We start from the raw sequence: 21,402 nt of genomic DNA on the forward strand, positions 1-21,402 counted from the left end.
ACAACTTTATTATTACCATCGTAGTGTAGTGGACCTGCATCAGCGCTGCTCTCAGTTGCCGAGTGCTGCATTGTTTCTACCCTTCCTCACCATTTCAACATCTCTGAAACACCAACTTCACACATTTTGTGTGTGAGGGTGTGTATTCCTCACTCCCACCAAACACTCACACACACACATAATTAAATGGACTGAAAGTCATACAGACACAAGTTCCTATTTTAAGATTAAAATTTTGAGACTCCCTTGTGTAGAGAACAACTCTACAGCTCTTGTTATTAAAGGAAAACTTGTTTTCATTTTTGTGGGATAATTGACAAATGGTCACACTGACTGAAAATCAAGAAAGATGATTGCTCAAATTGTTTTGCTTTAAATCCTCTAGACTTGATTTTATATCACATGTTGACAGAATTAATTCGCCTCCTACGATTAAAATGTTTTCTCTTTTCGTCAGACGGCCAACACAAAAAAATTGGGCTGTTCTTAGAGACGATGCACCATTAAGGAGGCAAAATGGCCTAATTTAAAGGCGTCCTACAAAGATCATATTAAAATAATACATATTTTCTTTAGAGCTGTACAGTGTTTCTAGAAAGAAACACATTTTTTTTTTCAATTTGGAAATTTTTTGGCCAGCAAAACGTGTCAACAAAAACGAAAACGGCAAACAGGAATGAGGAAGATCAGACAGAAACATGAATTTAAATTACCATGCCCTTCCTTCTTCCTGTTCTCGGTGACACCCATGCTACATAAGAACGACAGGGACTTTCTTATAAATGATGTAGCACCCTCCCACAGTGTTCTGTAGAGGTGATAAGATGCACGGACATCTTTTCTTTTTTCTTTTTTTTTTCATAATTTTTCTGCTTTTTTGTTGAGCATTGTTGTTTCTCTAGTTCACACAGCAGGAATGTCTGGTTGAGTTTGAGGCCTGTGCTAGCAATAATTACCTCCCTAAACAAGGGATTGACTTCAGGTTTAGCTAACATCACATTGTCTTTCTTAATAACCATTAATATTTCTTGCTTGTATATCATAAAGTGAAACATCATGGATTGTGGAAGAAGTTCTTTTTCAAATATTTGTGTATGTAGTTTAACGCCATGAGGCCAAAACAAGATAACCTAGCTAATGTTATGTCCGGTAGGTTTCAAACAAATTTTTGTTACATTTAAGCTCCAGTCATCAAATAATTATACATAAATTGAAAAATTAATAACTTCTACTGAGTGACTGAATATAACATATTAGCACCTTCTTTGAGTGCTGTTAGCTAGCCGATTAGCTAAGCAATGACTCCTGCTTTGCTAATGGTCTTTTCTTTGCAAATTAGCTAATAAGATAATTAGCTAATTTGATGTTTGACAGGTTTTATAGTAATTTCATTACGTTTAAGCTCCAGTTATCAAATAGTAATACATAAATTGAAAAATTAATAACTTGTACTCAATGAAACAGAGACAGAATATGAAATGTTAGCAGCGTCTTTGAGCATTGCTAGCTAGTAGATTAGCTAAGAAAAGACCACTGGATGATGTCTTTGATTCAAATGCTAGGTTTATGATGTTTGGACACAAATTAGTAAATTATTAATCCATTCATTAATTCATTATAACCAAATATTGGGTAAAAACATTTAATCTAGTTTATTGGGTTAAAGCAAATAGCCCCTTCATTCGTCGTAGGTAAACCTTTTCAGCAATGCCAGTTCTTCACCTCTTCCACAGGATAAAAAAATTAAATGTAAGATGGTTTAATTTACCCTGCATAAAAAATGTTAATATGACCGTGTAGTGTTAAAGAATTTTAAGTGAACACATTTGTTTACTTAAGATAGTGTTAGCATACATGCTTCATAGCTAACGCTAGATGTTTAACAGTGAAATTTTGATCTGAAAATCATCATAAAGTCAATATAGACAGGCAACATTCTTGTTGAATTTTCAACTGGAAACTTAAAAAATCCAAAATACTAATATTTTTTAACAATATATTTTTAACAGACTTCACTAAAGCTCTTCCACAGGAAGAAACAAGGCATACACCTTCATATCGTGTGCTTTACATGGACTTGGAAGGCAGATTTTTAGGATTTCTAAATGGAAACACAAGAAGAGCACGTGAAATCTGAATTATATTTTGGTAAAGGGCGTCGAGATATGGTTTAGATAATCAGTGCCTGGCCAGCAGGTGACCCTTGACCCTTACACTTGTGCTATCCAGAAGCATTCATGCTTCTAACTAAAACTACCCACAGATAAAGTTCAGAAATAATGCCGTCTTTTTGGGCACACCTCAGCCCGATGCACTCAATGTGTGTTAAGTTCGACAACTGAAGTGTGTTACTTTCTGAGACATTAGGCTGCTTGTCAGTCTGTGTTGCTCACAAGTCAAAGGTGTCAGAGAAACGATAAGCTCAATATGGAGGGTAAGCATTAGAAAAGCAGTAAAAAGTTGCTGATAGAAACTCCATATCAACAGTTTGCATCACAATCGCATCGTTTCTCTGTGAACGTGACGCTGTTTGTATGCATACAATGGAGAACAACCCTGTCATCTGCCTGTTTTGCAGCACAGCAGTTAGAAATTCTCACAGGTTTTACCAACTCGACGCTCGAACTAGCTCAACTCGAGTGTCCCAGATCAGAGATCTGACTTAGAAGATAAAAAGATCGCAGTATTAAACCAATCTAGAGTCCAGAACTAGGTTACCAAATGTGTTGCCCAGACCCAATGCAGAATTTGCCTCTCTGCTTGGCTGCTCTTCATTGCTTTTAATCATGTGAGTTTGAGTGACAAAGATTTCCATTTGCTATGAACTAGTTTGGAAAAGATAACTTGTCCTTTCTTATTCACTTCAAGAAAGTACCAATGATTCCACAACTCATAAACTCTAGATAACCCTGTTTTCAATTTCACCCCGTCTCTCAAAGTCACAGATGACGGTGCACATTTCCTGACAACTTAAAAGTGCCACCTTTAAAAGATAGATGCCATCATGACATAAAAATACTGATATGAAACTGGTCCTTCGCATCACAAGTTGCCCTGTTGAAGCTATATAGGTCAACATGGAGGAAAACATTTTCAGATTATTTCATTCGCCCCGTAGACTTTCTGAAGTGTGTGCATGTTCCCCAATAAATTTCAAGTAACAAAGCTTGAATCTGTCCTCAGATTGAATGCTATCTTCAGAGACCACATATGAACTGAAACCAACACTTTTTTTTTCCTCCTTTCAGTATGGCTGTATTTTTTGCATGCATCTCATTGCAGTTCTGATCTGAGCAGCGTAGAGTCGCGCCGAGCTCCCCTTGATGTGCACAAACACAGGCATGGCAGAGCACTGTGGTTCATGTGGTGGGGGGCTTGGAACCTTCTCCCATGGGTTGTCTGAAAGAGCAGACGAGAGGAGTGGAGCCAAGACGAGCTGGTGGGTTCGGTGGGTTTCTGCCTCTCCTGAGTTTGGGGGGTTCAGGGGCTTCTTGTTACCTTGATGGTGGTGTAAAACTGCCTTTCTAGGAACCTGAAACCTGAGGAGGAGGAGGAAGAAGGAAAGAAAGAAAGACGTATGAATTTAGTCAGTTTGAGTTTTTTTGTTTTTCCACCATATGGCAAATAAACTTCGTTAAGGGTAAATGCCCACATAGTGGAAAAAACAAAATCTGGATAAAGTTGATTAAAAAGGTTCTTGGTAGCTTGGAGGAGTAAAAGAAAAACAAAAAGGAATGCGGCAAAGTATCTTTCCCTCTTCAGCTTTACAAAGCACAAAGAGCTTTTGCAAAAGAAGTTTGAATAGTTTGTACTTTTGGATGTCTACATCATACAAGAAAATATTCACACACATTTGGACAACAAAACTATACATCTACACAGTTTGCTAAAGTTGCTAAAGCACATTTAAGCTTCCTTTTACTACAGATTGTATTTTCTAGCCCATAATAATTAGCTGCTAACTTTGTTGTCGACGGCTAGTAGAGGCGCTAACAAGAACTAGCTTAAAAACCCAACAGTTTAGAGTAATCACTGGAACATTGGCCAACATATTAGATGTGTACTGATGATTTTGATGACGTAATGTAATGTTTATTGCTGGTTTAACAATTGGTGCCTGTATGATGGTTTTATGGCGCTTTTAATGTTTTAATGTTAAGTACTTTGAACTGCATTGTTGCTGAAATATGTACTATACAAATAAAGTTGATTGAGTGATAGAACTAAATTAGAATGTTATCCAAAATACGTTCGCCTAACATTTCCTACATAAATGGTACTTTTCTAAAATTGAAAATGTATTTTTAACTTTAGCTTTAAATGTGGATCGGAGACGGATAAAACTTAACGTTTGCAAAATGGTGGTTGTACTTCAATATCTACCAGATTGAAGAGTTTTTCTGTCACCGCAAAGCTCAGTATGTTGTTACTGACAAACTGAGAATGAACGCCATGACGTGTTCTCATCAGTTAAACCGAATCACAAAATCCAGCAGATAAGAGGATGTAGAAGCTAACCACCATCAGCATGTGAATGTGTGCGTGACTGAATGTAGTGTGAAGTGATTTGAGTTTCTCTGAACCAGATGAACCACTATACATTTAGCTAGTATTTACTCTTTGATTATAAAGTATAAAATACTGAAGTACAAAGGTTGTAAAGTATTATAGCTTGCTTGATAAACAGAATAACGGTAGAATGAACCAAACGCATAACATAAATTAAAAAAGGGGGTGAATTCAGACACACAGCAGTAGTCATATACCTTAGTCTCTCTTTTTTTTTACAGGAAGAGTAGTGGTTTGCTCACACAATCAGCAATATAAATAAATTGTCTTTGGCAAAAAATATAAGTGAACAATGGATCTAGGAATGACATTACACCCAACTTTCATTAAACCATGATCCATGTCCAAGTAGGATTTGCTGATATGCCTGTAAAGTTGGTGGTACAGTTGGAAAACGCTGTTTACTTTGACAAAATTTGAGAGCTACTATTGATAAGCATTGTGTGCTTGTTAGGTTTACCAGCATTACAAGATACAATGCAAAATAGTGGAGTAACACAACTGAGAGTAAAAATTTACTTTTTTGCATTGTCATGTTCTGTAAGAAGACATTCAATGAGACAGTAGTATTGAAAAACAACTCTTTATGGCAAATGTCAGCTTTAGTTACTTCTCAATCACATTGGTCCTGTGGCACTAGCAGCAAATGAATAGAATAATAGAATAGAAGTACTTTATTCATCCCAGCAGGGAAATTACTTCGCAGTTACAGCATAGAGACAAGACACAATAACAACTACCACTGAGTAGTAGTTGTAGATAAAATAAAAATAAAATATAAAATATAAAATGAAATAAATTGTAAAATATAAAATGCTGTTAATATAAAAAGCAACTTAAGAGCAGTCCTTGCAAAGATTCAAAAAATGCAGATATGTATATGTAAATATATGTACAGCAAGTGTGCCACAGTGCAGTTGTGCAAAATTGGACTGATTAGTGCAGAACAATGATTTAGCTTTTATTGTACAGTGAGATGGCATGTGGCAGGAAGGATTTCCTGTATCTGTCCCTACGATAAGGGAGTGACTGAAATAAATACATACACATGTACAAAATCATTGGTACGTCTCTGTTAATGACCGACAAGCCCACAATGACCACTGAAAAAAATAATAGTGACTAAAAAATGACTGAAAATTAACCAATAAAAATCAGACATTGCTTTGTATTTACCATGCAAGGCAATGGTCCAACGTGGACCACAGGAAGCCCAGAAGAGAGTTGTCCAAGAGATTAGAAAGACAGCTATAGAAGAGCATATTCAAGGTAAAAGCTGTAAGGCCATTTCTCAATAACTTAATGTTTTGTTTCACAACCTCCTGAGGCAATTCCAGCAATCAAGCAATTTCTGAGACCTTCTGCACCTGTCCACATGTATTTTACCCTCTCCTTTCAAACTGCTCAAGTTGTCTCAGGTTTGAAGGGAGACCAGGCTTTCTATCTCTCCCAAATGCCGTGATTGTCTTGAGGTTCCATTGTACCTAACATAGACTCAAGACACCCTACGCCAGATGCATCAAAGCAGCCCCAGAATACACACCTTCTCCATGTTTCACAATAGGGATATTGTTCTTTTCTTGGAATGCTTCATTTTTGCATCTGATATACCTTGCGAGAAAGCTCCAGTTTTCACTCATCTGTCCAAACTACATTCTCCCATAAGCCCTTTAGGTCTTTAATATGCGCTGTCTGCCTTTTTCAAATTCCAGTCTGCCTTTTTTATTGAGTTGTTTTCTACAGCGGTGTCCTCCTTGATCATCTCCCATGAAGTTCGCTTTGGCTCAAACGATGACAGATTGTGCGATCTGACACCGATGTACCTTGATCTTGGAGTTCACCTTTAATTTCTTTTTATGTTGTTCTGGGCTCTTAGATTTTATTCAAGCTAAGATTGTTCAAAGATAGGTAAGGTTTAGGTAAGATGACAATTACTTGTTACCTCTCCAGGGATCCACACTTCTAGGAAAATCTTTTAAATCACAGTTGTCTGGCTCCATTTCTCAGTGTCCTGCAGCTTCTGAATGTCTCTCAACTTCAGCATGTCTGACTGAGATATTACACTGATTATCGTTTGAACTCGTCTACATCCTCAGTTGTGCTGGACAGGGGACACACATGAAAGTTGCAGGGCTCTATGCCTTCAAGGAATGGACTTGGACACCCCTGATTTAAATCTACACTAACTGAAGAGCAAATCATACACATAGCTGCAGTCTTCTGAAACAGCTTCTTAGAGAAAACATTTGGTGATGTCACATTGATAATGAGTCATTATCAATGATAGCAGCAAGAAAAACCTCACTTATTGGGTCGGTGGCAGGTCAGACCACATTCTCTGTTCTTTGGTGTTTATCTCAGTAGCTGCTGCGGCTGGTGGCTTGCAGTGGTTTCAGTCATGGGACTTGCAAAACGAAGTGCCGTGCCACTTTCTCACGGCCAGCAGGTTCCACTATGTCCCTTGTTAATCCCCACCCACCTGTTCGACACTCATTTCTGTGAAACTGTTCGACTTTCTTCGGCTACGTAAGTCTAAAGAGCAAAGGTTAAGGTCAGTGCGCGGCTTTGTCTTGCTTTGTAGACTAGAGAGAGATAGAGGAAATCAAGTCTTCAGAACTTCTTGAGATTTGGGGTATCTACACGTGCTTCATGTGGGAACTGAAATACAGCAGAGGGATTAACAAAAAAAAAAAAAAAAAAACAGACGCCTTGCTGTGTGTGGCTTCTAACTAACTCTATTTTTATTACAGTCATGGGAACATTGAACTCGACCCACAGTATAGTAATGTATTACGGAGTCATGTACAAAAGTAAAGCCACAACGCTCTCAAGTAGGCCTTTGCCACCCACTGAACAGGAAGCAAATATTTGCTGAGGTATTTTTCTTTATCTGTTGCAGCTTATAGCATCCTCCCACTCTTTTCAATCAATTGCTTTCAGATTGAAAGCATCACAGATTCAGATTCAAACCCAATAGTTGCAATATTTCCATTTTCTTTTTTTTTTTCTTTTCTCTAAAACACCAAAGTTCGTAAGCAGAAACGACCCCTGTGTTCTCGCATAACCTCAAAAAAAAAAAACAACTTTTAGCTTCTAGCGATTTTGTAAAGGCACAGAAGGAAAACGGATTAAAAAAAAAAAACAACCGTGGCGACAGCGGTCGCTGTGGTTAAATAAAGCAATGATCATTTCAAAATCACTCAAATTCAGCCAACATATGGGCATCCCCACTCCCACGCATGAAACCAAATGAGAGTTGATTCACCTTGGCGATGCCAGGTTACGGAGAGGTAAGGAGGTGTGAGAACTCTAAATTGACATGGTACACAAGCCAGCTGCTGCCTACATGTGAAATCAAACAACATCAAGCAGAAGTGCAGCTTGCAGAAGTTCCAACCAGATCTAGAACAAGCTTTTTGTGGCTCTGATCAAGGCAGTGGTACCCTTTCTCCCAAAGTGTCATGACAAATCCAAGATTTGTTCCATCTTACTTTGGAAAACTAATGAAAATGGGTTGTAAATGTAGAATAATAATAAAACTTTAGTTTTTATGATGCCCAGCGATGGACTGGCGACCTGTCCAGGGTGACCCCGCCGCTCGCCCGCTGACAGCTGGAGATAGGCACCAGCAACCCTCCCGATCCCAATGGGATAAGGGTGTAAGAAAATGGATGGATAGTTTTATGACTAGATAGCATAAACTAAGGTGTAGCAGGCCGATGCTAGCTCACCCTTAATGTGAGGCACGGTGGTGGAAGGGTGTTGATATGGGGTCACCTGCTAACGAAATCAGCAAATTCCTCCATCTGAATGATGAAAAATTCTCAACCATATAAGGAAAAAAGTATTTAAAGTATTTAATTACTACAAAATGGAATTCTATGTGTGAAGAATTTAGATTAAAACAGTTCTAGAGAGTTTAAAGCCTCAAACGTTGACTTTTGTAATTTCTGAAGATTTGTGATTGGCTGATACTTACATGTGAAGCCAATCTTACCCACTGATTTTAACTACCTCAGCAAAGGCCTAAAAATCAACTGTTGCCATCTCTGTGACTTTCTTGCTACATTTATCAACATTTCAGATAAAAAATCAGTATCCAATCAGAAATCCAAACCGACATGTTACGCTTCTTAAAGATCGGTAATCATCGATCAGCCAGAAAAACTCCAATTGGCGCACGCCTACTTCAAACAACGAGCTTTTGATAAGATTCTGATAACACACTGACTTAAATTGATCATATTCCAGATACAAACCCCAATTTTGATTTTAAGTCAGTTGACATGGTTTCTGAAACCAACAAATATAGGCCAAAACTACCAAAGTACACTGATGTTATGTAACAAAAAACACATTCACAAGACTGTCCACAGCGGTAAATTAAAATTTGTATCACGATAAGAATTTTATTACGATAAATGATAAAACGATACAGGAAATTTAAGAAGAAGTCAGAATATAATAAAAGGAATGATCAAAATAAAAAAATTTAACTGAAGAGAGCCCATCTAAAAAATAGAATCCATAATGGATGCTGAGTTAACTCTACCAAAGGTCTGCTAGGCATATTTTAAATCTTAAATATAATGAGATAAGATGTACATTATGAGCTCATAATTGGGAAATTATAGGAGGTAATCTTAAATATTTGAAAACTCGAATTGGTAAAAGTTACAAACTGTTTTCTTATACTTCAAGCTTTTCGTGTGAGAGGTCTGCAACAAGTTGGCGATATTTTCTCATGGTGTGGACTTGTGTGAATCCTGTCACATCACACGGCCCCACCCAAAGCATATCTGCCCATGGGTCGTGTGGCTGTGCGAGTGCGTCGCTGCGTTTAGGCATAAGATTGCAAATGAAAAGGTGTCAAGCCACAAGCTCTTTCGCAGCAGAACTTTTTTAAAAAAACAGAGGGTGTTGGTAGGATATGGTCCGCTTCTAATGTTCATCCTGCCACACCAAAGCTTCGCCGTCTTAATTTTGTACCCATGATTCTCTGAAACAAACACATAATGTTGTTGTTGTTTTCTCAGCAACAAAGCAGCTCAAACGCAAACTACCCAACCGCTTGGTCTGTTGCTCAATCAAACGTCACACAATACTAATAATTAGATTTAATGATGCAATGGGTGATGTAACCTGCTAACAAGGGTTTAAGTTAAAATACAACGTGTTATAAAGATATAAATTAGGATCTCCTAATATTCGTCTGATTGTAACTAAAAGGCAAAATCCTGAAAAATCACTCAAATATATTTTAAAAACCCATTTATCTGTTCCTTTTCAGTTAATAATACAACACAATGTTATGTTTTAGACTTTTAATATAAAGTTGACCTTCATTTTGTGCATTTACATTGATGTTTTTCTGCTATTATTTCAGCAAAATGTTAGCATGCTAATATGCTAAGCTAAAATGGAACATGTAGCTACAGGACAAAGTAGTCATGCAGACATAATGAGCAATTTTTTATCAATTACTTTTTACTCAAAAATAAAAACAACAACTAACTTGTTTTAGACTTGTAACTTAAAAAACAGTTCTACATATTTTTTTTGTTGCATTTTATGACATCTTAGCAGGATCACATGCTAAACTAAGATGGTGATGAAACATGTAACCTCAGTGCAAAATCGTGATTGTTCATGACAACACCTCATGAAACTCTTTCAGTAGTTAGTTCTGGTTAATTCTTTTCATATTTGCAAATACAACAACCAAACAAAATGGGTGTTTGGGCCTGTAATATATAAAAAGTTGACTTCTGACATCTTTTTGAACATTTAAATTGCTTTCTTAGGCTTTTTTGTGTTATATTAATGTTAGTCTACAACATCTTAGAATGCTAAACTAAAATAGCAGTGCAATGATATTATAAAACAAAGTCCGTTTTTTTCCACTTGATTAAATAATTAAATAACAATTATGTTTCTGAGTTTGTACTACTTCTTTATTAGGTGCACCTTGCAGGTAGCTTGTGTATTTCTCTGTTTCTTTGTGGCATCAATTCAACAAAATGCTGGTCACATTCCTAAGACATTTTCATTTTAACAACCTATATTATTCATTATTAATTTAGTACAAAAATACCACAGAAATATTCTGCATACTTATAAAAGTAAGAACAGGAGTTTTGATGTTGACTGTTTCTGGCCTGGCTGGGCAATGAGATAATAGTTAATATGCTAGCTAGGCTCTGTAAGTAAATTCATTTTTTATTATAATTTTTTTATTACCTGCTGTATTTCATATTAAAGTTTCTGTAAACATACTATAAGTGGCTGGAGTAGCCAGGTATGTCTGGGCAAATTGCTGGCTCCAGTTAAAATGGGAGAGTTGCTAATTTGATTAATGAAACAAAAATTAAAACAGAAATGAACAAAGTCATATTGCAGAAAAGTTTGCCTGCACACAATAACAAAAATGCTTATTGATTGAAATAATGCAAGCTATGTTTGATTCAGTAAATGGACCTTAATCAAGTTATTGTAAAGGAAGTAAATTCATGTCAACAATCACACACTGTTGAGGGATTTTAACGATGAACGAAGGAGCATTTCAAGAATCTGAAACCACAATATTGCAGTGTTTTCCTGACATTGGTTTAACTCTTCTCAGGATTCGTTCCTTTGTCAGTTCTCAAGTTAAGAACTGGCGCCCTCTGTTTCTCATTTCCTTCCAAACAGACAGGCACAGGAATCAGGAGCATGATGTACTGTCGCTGATACAGCGGCCAACTGAGATGTTGCAGTGTGTAACAGTCAACCCTGTCCGTCACACTTGGGTGTTTTATTTTGAGATTTTCCTCTGTGGTACTGGCGAATGCCACTCCCACTCACATACATGTTCATTTGCAACTTCCCCACCTCTTGTTTTGTAACTCTGTGCTCGTTGCTCAACAATACACACATAGACACACATCTACATACTTGTTCACACAACACAGATACACAGAACACACACACACACACACACCAGCTGTGTGGCGTAGATCTCATTGTGGCTTATTGTCAGTTTGCATCTCTGCCAAAGATTCGTAGTGGTCTAAAAACAAAAGGAAATGGCATATGATGCAGCACAAGATGTAGTCCTTCAGTAGGAACAGATGTTAATAGTTACATGAACTGAGAAATAGGCCAGTTTTGGATTTATCACTATTTGTGATAAAGCGGCCATTGCAGGAACTGTAACGTTGCCCAAATTAAGGCTGGCAACGTAACGCAGCTTTTTGAGTCTAAACATTGATTTTGGCACCCTCTGCTGGAAAATGAGGGAACTTTGTTTACAACGCCGACCAAAATCAATAAGAAGTAGATTGTGAAAGTGAACGCTATTTTAAAATAGCTTCTTAATTTAATTTAATTTAATTTAATTTGGGATCAATAAAGTATTTTTGAATTTGAATTTTTGCCAGTTTTGACCCTTAAGTACCTATATAAAAAATATTGGTATATATACTTTTTTTCTTTTTTACTTCACTTCATGGTTTTATTGTTTTGTTTTTACAAAATAAAATTAAGTATTTTCAATGAGTGGTCTGTCAGCTCTGACCAGTCAAAGGCTACGTTCACAGAGCAGGAAAATTCCCACATCCAACATTTCCGAACTTTTGTAAGAACGACGCAATTCCAATGTTTTCACCCAAAATACATTTGTGCCACTTCCGTATGCGGTACTAAACCGGATACACGTATCATTTTCAAAGCGTCTGCGTACTGACTTATCGTGAACGGTCAGTAATGATGTTTATCACTTTGTGTAAAACTTAAGCAATGACGTTTAGCTAAATTAGCAAAGTTTAAGCTAAAGTAGCTAAACGTAAGCTAAGTTATGTAAACTAAGCTAACTTGGCTAAACGTCCATTTGAAGTACCAAGTGTTTTTGTCTAGTTTCTAGTGCAAATATCTCAGTACACTTGGAATAAGAAAAAATTAACTTCTAAGTAACTTTTCAGAAAGATATCAGCTAATTTTAAGTTAATAGTTAATAGTTTCATAAAATTGGTTAAAATAATAAAATAAAATACTTGTTCCCTCAGGTTATTTCATTTGTAACGTAGAAAAAATATCTTTGTAAGTGAAATTATCTGCTAAGAATGAGCTTGAGATATTATTAAATGTACTCTGCTGTAAAAGTGGGTAAATACAAATGTTTGTCACACTCCTTGTATACCATGTATTGTTATTGTCCCGCTTCACAATTAAGAACTACTCTGCATTGGTCTTTCATAAAAGATACCCAAAAATGCATCAAAGTTTGTGGCTTTAATATAACAAGATGTGAAAAGAGTATTGTTTTATATATTAACTTTGACAAGGCACTGAATTCAGCAGACATAGGCCACTGTCATAGGTGTCATTTAGAGAGTTTATGATTATTTCTATAAATGCTTGACTTGGACTAGTTTACATGCATAATCTGCCTGTAATCCAGTTTATTCTTTAAGAACGTTAACTATTCAGGTCCTCGTTTAGCGTACTTCTCCAGGTTAGTTATGTTGCTAGAAACTAATATATTTCTCAGTTTTTGTACGTTAAATAAAATGAGCAAAAAGCATATTTTGCATCATTTTCAGTGTTGGTGAGTGAACATGTAATAGACTTTTAAACCATATTTCTAACAATGCATTAACATAGAACTCCTCATGGTATTCCCCTGTGTAGTTTGAAAAGAGTTCGAGGCTTTGGTGAAGTGTGCAACAGACCATGAGGTCCCGGGCCTGAACTGGAATTCTCAGCAGCATATTCTCCGTCTCTATGGCAACACTTGAAAAGCCGGCGTGTCGGCCAGCTCAGTAGGAGTTTGTTTTTCACCGCAGAACCGGAGCGCTCCGGCCTCAACTCTCTGCAAAGTGGCAGAGGAGGAAGAGCAGTGGAGTTGCTAAAAAGTTTTACAAAGTTGTGGAGCAAGTTTTCAGCCAGGTAGGACAAAACAAAGTTGATGTTCTCTAACTGTGAGAGTTTAACTAAAGATAGCTGAGTAGCGCTTAGTTTAACCAACAAGTATCTCACAGACATCCTTCAGACTGGACCATGTTCTCCCTGTCGGAACTGGCGCCTGTGGATCCGCAGCAGAACACGTGGAAGCTGCTGAAGCCCTGGTGGGAGGTCTTCATGGACTACCTGGTGGTCCTGATGCTGATGACGTCCGTCCTGGCTTGTACTGTGCAGCTGTCCAGAGACAGGGTGGTGTGCATTCCTTCTGAACCGCCTTTCAACGCAAGCGACGGTGTTCATCCACCAGTTGGCAGCGACGCAGTCCTCGCGTCTTCTGAAGCCCCTCTGCATGTTCCTCACAGCATCGGCCCGAATCTCCAGTCACCTGCACAGGGACGCCGCACACATCTGGTCTACCAGCAGTACATTTATGTTAGCCAGGTATCGTTATTTACCTTTGGGCTATATATGATTGTAAGGATAAACTCTTGAAGTAATGGGTTGTTTTGGGATGCTACGTTCACTGAGTTACCAACATTAAATGTATTGGATTCCACCTTTCCTGCAAAACCCATAAATGATTGTGGTCTAAACCTTAGTCTAGTAAAAACCCAGCCCCTTTTTCTACGCTTTGCTTTGTCCAGAAGGTCTGACCTCTCAGCTATTGACAAAACAATTGCTTCCTGGAGGTGTGGACTGTGTTGAAGTGTCAATTTTACCCAGTTGCTAACTTTTAGCTAACGTAATGTGCCGGTTCCACATTAGGTAGCTTACTGGAAATTGGCTGCGCTACAAGCAATCATCCTCCACTGCAAAAAGAGAAGTGCCAAGCCGAACAAGATGGCTGTTGACGTTAATTCAATGTTTTGGCCAACATGAATTTAATAGCTTTGTTAACTTCATCCGATGCCATTGCTAAGACTACAAGCAGATCACAATTCTAAAACAGCGTAGAAAATCAATGACATCATTCATAACTTCTCCTGCTGTTCGCTGATTGATTGAAATTCTACCTTAGGAATCCACTTCAATGAGAGAAAGCCCAGATGGAGTACAGAAGGGAGATGAGAATTACACAGAAAGGCAATGTCCAGAAATAATTATTACCTGGAAAGTATTATTAGGCAGCAGGTTTTCTAAAACTGTGGTTAATATGGCATAGCTGTAGCCATTAATTTGCCTTATGGAAATGTTTTGTCCGTCTAGGTGTGCTACCACGAAGCTTTACCCTTCTGTTCACGCTTCTTCCCCTACATGGCCCTGCTGCAGTCTCTGCTACTGGCCGCCAGCGGCTCCTTCTGGCTGCACTTCCCTCACACCTCTTCCCGCATAGAACAATTCCTGTCCATTTTGGCAAAATGCTGCGAGTCCCCCTGGACGTCCCAGGCCCTGTCCCAAGCTGCACGCCAGGAAAACATCCGAGATCTGGAGAGACCACCCCGCCACGCCGCCGCGTCCGCAGCTTGGTTTTCGATTGCGCCGGCCCGTACGGGCCACTCAAGCACAGACTCTGGCACAGACAGCCCGCTTTTGAAGAAGTCGGCCTACCCACCTTCTCCTTGCCCTTCCACGGTCTCCTCTAATTCCACCATGTCGTCTGTGTCCCTCGGCTCTGAGACGCACTTGTGCTCTTCCGAGCCTCCAGTGAACAGTGAACGCCCCGGGCAGGTATTGAGTCTGGATAAAAGTGATGGAGAACAGGCCAGGGCCCTGTTTGAAAGAGTCAGGAAGTTTCGGTCTCACTGCGAAAGCTCCGCTGTCATTTATAAGGTACAGGAACTACATATCTGTAGTCTGTTGTTTGGAAAACTTTGTAAGTTCTGGCAACCTTCTAGCCAGGTATGTTGCTTGAAAACTGCAGTATGTAACTTCTATGAATGTTTTTTGTTTGTTTGTTTGTTTGTTGTTTTTTTTCACACACTATCTGTCTCATAATGTCATTACATGGTGGAAGTTTTAACAAATATTCAAAATATATATATATATATATATATATTAAATAAAAGTCACATACTGCACCTTTAACCAACATACCAATAAGGATGTATGCTATCAATTTTAAATCTTGTTTTGTCTTTCCAGGTTTACTTGGCTCAGACGATATTTAAGCTGCTGATGGTAACGCTGATCATGAGCTACACCGTCCCATTCCTCGGCTCCCTCTCCTTCAGCCACGTCTGTCAGCCTGCAGAGCAGACGCTAGTGGGCTACACAACCTTCGAATGCGTCCACTCGCTCTCATCCCTCCTGCGCAAGCTGCTTGTGACCTACCTAATCCTTCTAGGGATTTATGCACTTCTTAATTTTTACACCCTCAGCTGGAGTTTTCGCAGGTTAGGACTTGCGTCGATTTTTATTTTATGTTTCTTTGAAGCGAAGTACAGGTAAGCTCTACGTATGTTTATATAAAATTACACAAGAATAAATAATACAAAAAGAAGCAAAAAAAGAGAAGAAAAATGACAAAATAAAATATATGTAGCTGTGTCAAAGTCTCTGACTTTTGGTGCATTTTTAAAGAGAATGCTCAGAATATTAATGTTATTTAACGAAGCATTTCTCTGTGTTGCTTAGTTGTTGTTTTTTTTAGATGTGTAGTACCTTAAGTCCTATTTTACATTTCTCTTTCCATTTGAATTTTTTTCTTGTTTCATTACCTGTCCGTAGCTGTCTTCGAAAATATTCCTTCCACTCCCTGAAAGACATTCCCGATCTGATGAATGACCTGGCCTTCCTCATCCACATGCTGGAGCAGTACGACCCGCTGCTGGTGCAGCGCCTCTCCGTGTTTCTGTCGCCGGTCAGCGAGAGCCGACTCCTGGAGCAGAGCCTGGAGAGGCACTGGGGAGAAGAGAAGCTCCAGGCTCTGACCAGCGTGGACGCAGAGGGCTGCAGCACCCTGCAGCTCGTCGCCCTGCCTCGCCTCCCTCCGGCTCTGTTCACCCTCAGCCAGCTTCAGGCCCTCAAACTGGAGCTCATCGCTGACGCCAGGTTTACGTCGCAGGTGGCAAACATGACTTCACTCAGGTGAGATGTACAGGAAATCAGCCGCATGTTCTTTACCCTACGGAAGAGAATTGGGACCACTGAAAAAAATCCAAACTTAATTTGGAGATTTTTCTCAGAATTCTGAGAAGAAAGTCAGGATTCATATTTTTTTATCTTCTCAGAGTTCTGAGAAAACAGAAAAAACAAAGTTTTGAGAAAAACTAATTCTGAATTCTGACAGAATACTCACATTTAAGTCACAATTCTGACAAAAACATCAGAAATCTGACAAAAAAAAGTCAGAATTTTGAGATAAAAAAATTCTGTATTCTGACAGAATTCTCTCATTAAAATCAGAATTCTGAGGAAAAACTCCAGAATTCTGACAAGAAAAACTAAAAATTCTGAGATTAAAGTTAGAATTGTTTTTTTCAGCAGCCCTGATCATCTTCTTTCCTGTTCATATTCCCTTGCTTTGATTCCCACACACACACTCACACAGGGAGCTCCACCTTTACCACTGCCCCACGGCTGCGGATCCCGGTGCGCTCGCCGTCCTCCAGGAACGCCTTGAGATTCTCCACATCACCTTCGCTCAGGCGTCACAGATCCCCAGCTGGGTCCTCTCCCTCCGCAACCTGCATGAACTCCACCTTTCGGGTCGCTTGGGCAGCGAGGGCGGCGTCGGTCACGGCTGGGCTCTGGGGAGCCTGCGGCAGCTCCGGCACCTCCGGGTTCTGGTGATCCACGGGATGCTGCAGAGGGTTCCGTCAGAGCTGTGCGAGGTGGCAGGAAGCTTGGTGAAGCTGGAGATACACAATGAAGGCGCAAGGTTGCTTGTGCTGACGGGACTCAAGCGAATGCCGGACCTGACAGAACTCTGGCTGCAGGACTGCCAGCTGGACCGCCTGCCCTCGGCCTTGCTCGCGTTGACTCGCCTCCAGACGCTCGACTTGCAGCACAACAACTTGAGAACCCTGGAGGAACTGCTCGGTCTGGTCCACCTGCAGTGTCTTTCTTGCCTCAAACTCGCCTACAATCATGTGTTGGCGCTGCCGCCCACCGTCGGCGTCCTTCGAGGCTTGGAGCTTTTGGATCTGTCCAACAACCAGTTGAAGAGTCTGCCCCCGGGGCTCTTCACGCTCCACCGGCTTCGTCGGCTGCTGCTAGCTGGCAACCTGATACCTGAGCTGCCCTCTGAGGTCAAGGCATTGGGGCTGCTGGCAGAACTAGACCTGAGTGGAAACAGGTTAGAGAGCCTAACCTCTGACCTCTTCAGCTGCTCAGAACTCCGCGTCCTAAATGTGTCTCGCAACTCAATCGGTTCACTGCCTGGGGGAATTTCAGCATTGAGCCACCTGTACAGGTTGGATTTGCGCAGCAATAGTCTGGAAGAGCTGCCTGCTGAGCTGGGCTGCTGTTTGGGGCTCTGTGGAGGTGGGCTGCTGGTAGAGAGGTGGCTCTTCCTCTCCTTGCCTCCACACGTCAGGGACTTCCTGAGCCGTTCTTACCCCACCAGCAAGGGATACTTAGAGGATCACTCCAGGCCAGAGTCGGACACTTTCCCGTACTCTCCCGCTCAGTGGAGCTTCTCTGCAGCTCTAGAGTCACAGATATAAGGTTTATAGACGACTCTGTCCCAACACCTAAGCAAAATTTACAGTTTTAACTAGACTTAGTGTACTTCTTTTTAAAGCTGCACTATATAACTTTTATGAAAAATATATAGTGTACTTCTTTTTAAAGCTGCACTATATAACTTTTATGAAAAATATATAATTTTTTTTACATTTTTCTTAAAATGTAAAATGTAAATAAATTTTCTTAAATCCCAAAAACATTTTTTTTTGCTGTCCCAAAAACAACCAATCAGAGCCAGGAGGAGGGTCTTAGTGCTGTCAATCGACTTTATGTACCTGCTGCTAAATGTGCTAATGGCGAAGAAACAACTTATCATTACAGGAAAACCGTTTATCCGTCGTCATCGGTGACCATGCTAATTAGCAGATAGAAAATGGGGAGTTGGAAGGGAGTGGGGCCACATGGAAGGTGATTGACAGTTATAAAGAAAACCAATCCTGGCTCTGATTGATTGTTTTCTAGTTAGCAATAGGAGAAGGCAGAGGAGCTACTGTACCTTTAATTACCTGTTTAGCTTAATTTGACATTTTTGACAAGAGCAAGAGACGTCTTAGAATGATGCATTAAAATTGTTTTTAAGAAACATGCACGCATTTAAAACTAGTCAATTCTGAAGCTAACTCCAGGATGAAGTTGTCTGCTTTATGTAATATGGATTAATAGCATCAAGGAGATAAAACTGGAGCTACGTGCGTAGGAAACTTTAAAAAAAAAAGATCACAATGTGTATTTTTATCATTTCAACTCACTGTCAGTTCACATTAAATATTTTTATTGTCAGCAATGCACAAAAAATATTTACACCCACTGGTCACTTTAATTAGGAAACATCTCAGTTTGGTATATCTACGGAGGACCAAAACTGACATAATAAGAAATAAAAGCATAAATATATATTTAGCGTTTCCTTATCCTTACACGAGTTTCCGTCAAGAAATGTATATATTTTCCTTTTCATTTCCCATAAACATGCGTTTCTGTAAAGAAAAGTAATGTTTTGTTTTGTCTTTTCCTTATGCAAGCCCTCCTTCTTTTGTCATTTCCTCCTCTCCTTTTTCTGTTTGTCCTTTTTCTGCTTCTCCGTGTGCATCTTTATGTTAATGAGGAGAGCTGCCTTCTATGTCCAGCTCCTCTACTATTGGCCAATAGAGCTTTGGAACCAGCGGCACTGCGTAAGACGTTGTGGGGCGTTTACGTCTCGTTCAGTTGCTTGGTGCCGTCTTTACCGGCCACAGACCAAAACCAACTTTATCCCAGTGTTTTTATTGTGTTACCGACCGAAGTGAAGTTAGTTTCGAGTTGGATATGAAATATTCCAATATCCGCCGAGCAAGCGGCGTTTAGCTCAAGGTTGAGCCAATTTATGAACGCTAATTTCGGCCAGTTCTCAAGCTTCCTCCTCAAACGCTCGGAGGTTCGCTTAGGGACTGTCAACAAATTTCCAAACCAAACACTCCTGTCAAACAAATGTTAATAAATGCTTTGCCTTGTGACCAACTGATACAAAAAAGTGGTAATTCATGATTTTACATGAGACACACATTAAAATGTCAAGTCATATTCAATAGTTTAAATAATTTTAATATTAAATAATGTTTTCTTCAAAAGCTTCCATATTGTGTCCATATTGACTAAAAATCAGTGCGTAATTGTTGTACTAAACTGTATATATGAGGCACATGCATTTTTATTCCATTTTAACTCATTTTTTATTTTTGTTACCTATTTTTTTAGTTTAAAGATAGTATTTCTCTTCAATATCTTCTAGGTCATGTGACCTATTGAGTCAAAATCTGTGTGAAATTGTTCTACCAGTCTCTACAGATGAGGTACACTACTTTTTTTCCCCATTTTAAAGGTTTTTATATTTTATTTAAAAAAATATGATTAGCGTTTAATAGCTCACATGTCATGTGACGCACTGACAATCAATCAATCAAATTTCATTTGTATAGCACAATTCAGCAGCAAGACGTTTCAAAGTGCTTTACATAATCAAAAACACAAAGTCGTGTTACATAGTCATGTAACATTACATTAAGAACAGATAAATGTGTGGAGGTGCCAAAACTTTCTGCAGCTGAACAGAAACAAAACTGAAGTTATTATTTTTGGACCTAAAGAGGAACGATCTAGAGTCAATGCACAGCGTCAGTTATTACAACTAAAACCAGCGATCAGGCCCAAAACCTGGGAGTAGTGATGGACTCTGACCTGAACCTTCAGAGCCACATAAAGACAGTCACAAAGTCGGCCTTCTATCACCTGAAGAACATTAGAGGACTTGTGTTTCAGCGAGATCTAGAGAAACTCATCCATGCATTTATCTTTAGTCGCGTTGACTACTGCAACAGCATCTTCACAGGTCTGCCTAACAAATCAATCCTCCAGCTGCAGCTGATCCAGAATGCTGCTGCTGGAGTTCTCACTAAAACCAGGAAGATAGAGCACATAAACCCAGGACGGGACGGACGGGTCCTAATGGCAGGCACTTTAGTTACCCTGGCTCCAGTAGTCCAGTGGCCATTTTCCATCCATCTGCCATGGAGTTTTGGATCTAACAGTCATTGTTAGAACTCTGGATCTAACAATGACACTAGTGATTATGTATGTCTGTATTAACAAAAGAGGGGTTTAATTCTCTGGTTTGAGAAGAATAAATTTCATTTTGTGAATACTTTTCGTTACTTTGTTTTTGGTTGCCTTCACTTACTTACTTCATGACATATCTTAACTGGAACAATAACAAATTGTGCACACACTACAACTGAATTTAGTATTTTGTGCTGTTTTAGTAATTATACAAATGTAGATGACTAAAGAAGGGACCATTTGATATAAATAACTTTCAAAAATAAAATATATTTGAATTCATAGACTATCATAGTACATAAGGATTTTAAAAATATCCATACATTTTACTTACTCTTTGCAAGTGATTTTAAGAACTGTTATTCATCTTCACATAAATCAAGATGTGCTTGGTACACTGAGAAAGCCACAAACCTTTCATTGAATGAAGGAGGTGATGTGAATATAAGTTGCCCTTTGAAAGAAAAAAAAATCTAGATTTGTTTTCCACTTGTCTGTGTATTTTATTCACTTTTATTTTTGTTACGAATGCTTTAGTCCTCAACGTTTTAAGTGCTTATATAGAGATTGGTGGAGATATATTAGACGAGAATCATGTATTCTATTGCAAGTTACAACCTCCCTAAATTTTAACCAGCATACATAATTTAAGTGTCATTTAAAAATAACATT

At 39.0% G+C, this 21,402-nt stretch overlaps 1 protein-coding gene across 1 annotated transcript; it reads left to right on the plus strand.

Moving 5' to 3' along the window:
- The first annotated feature begins 2,427 nt into the window (after nt 1–2,427).
- LOC114147555 (volume-regulated anion channel subunit LRRC8D) lies at nt 2,428–18,216 on the plus strand. Its single transcript, XM_028022036.1, has 7 exons — nt 2,428–2,434; nt 13,284–13,494; nt 13,587–13,950; nt 14,716–15,279; nt 15,592–15,842; nt 16,177–16,536; nt 17,000–18,216. Exons 1-7 carry the CDS (start codon nt 2,428–2,430, stop codon nt 18,114–18,116), a joined length of 2,874 nt encoding a protein of 957 aa, XP_027877837.1. The 3' UTR covers nt 18,117–18,216.
- The last annotated feature ends 3,186 nt before the right edge of the window (nt 18,217–21,402 follow it).

This window comes from Xiphophorus couchianus, chromosome 7 (assembly GCF_001444195.1).
Source record: "Xiphophorus couchianus chromosome 7, X_couchianus-1.0, whole genome shotgun sequence".
NCBI classification, from domain to species: domain Eukaryota; kingdom Metazoa; phylum Chordata; class Actinopteri; order Cyprinodontiformes; family Poeciliidae; genus Xiphophorus; species Xiphophorus couchianus.

Bases quoted from the DNA above. Each gene is read 5' to 3' on its own strand.
- LOC114147555 (XM_028022036.1), top strand. The intron at 15,280-15,591 runs GTACAGGAACTA...TTGTCTTTCCAG, and splicing joins GCTCCGCTGTCATTTATAAG to GTTTACTTGGCTCAGACGAT. The intron at 15,843-16,176 runs GTTAGGACTTGC...ACCTGTCCGTAG, and splicing joins CTCAGCTGGAGTTTTCGCAG to CTGTCTTCGAAAATATTCCT.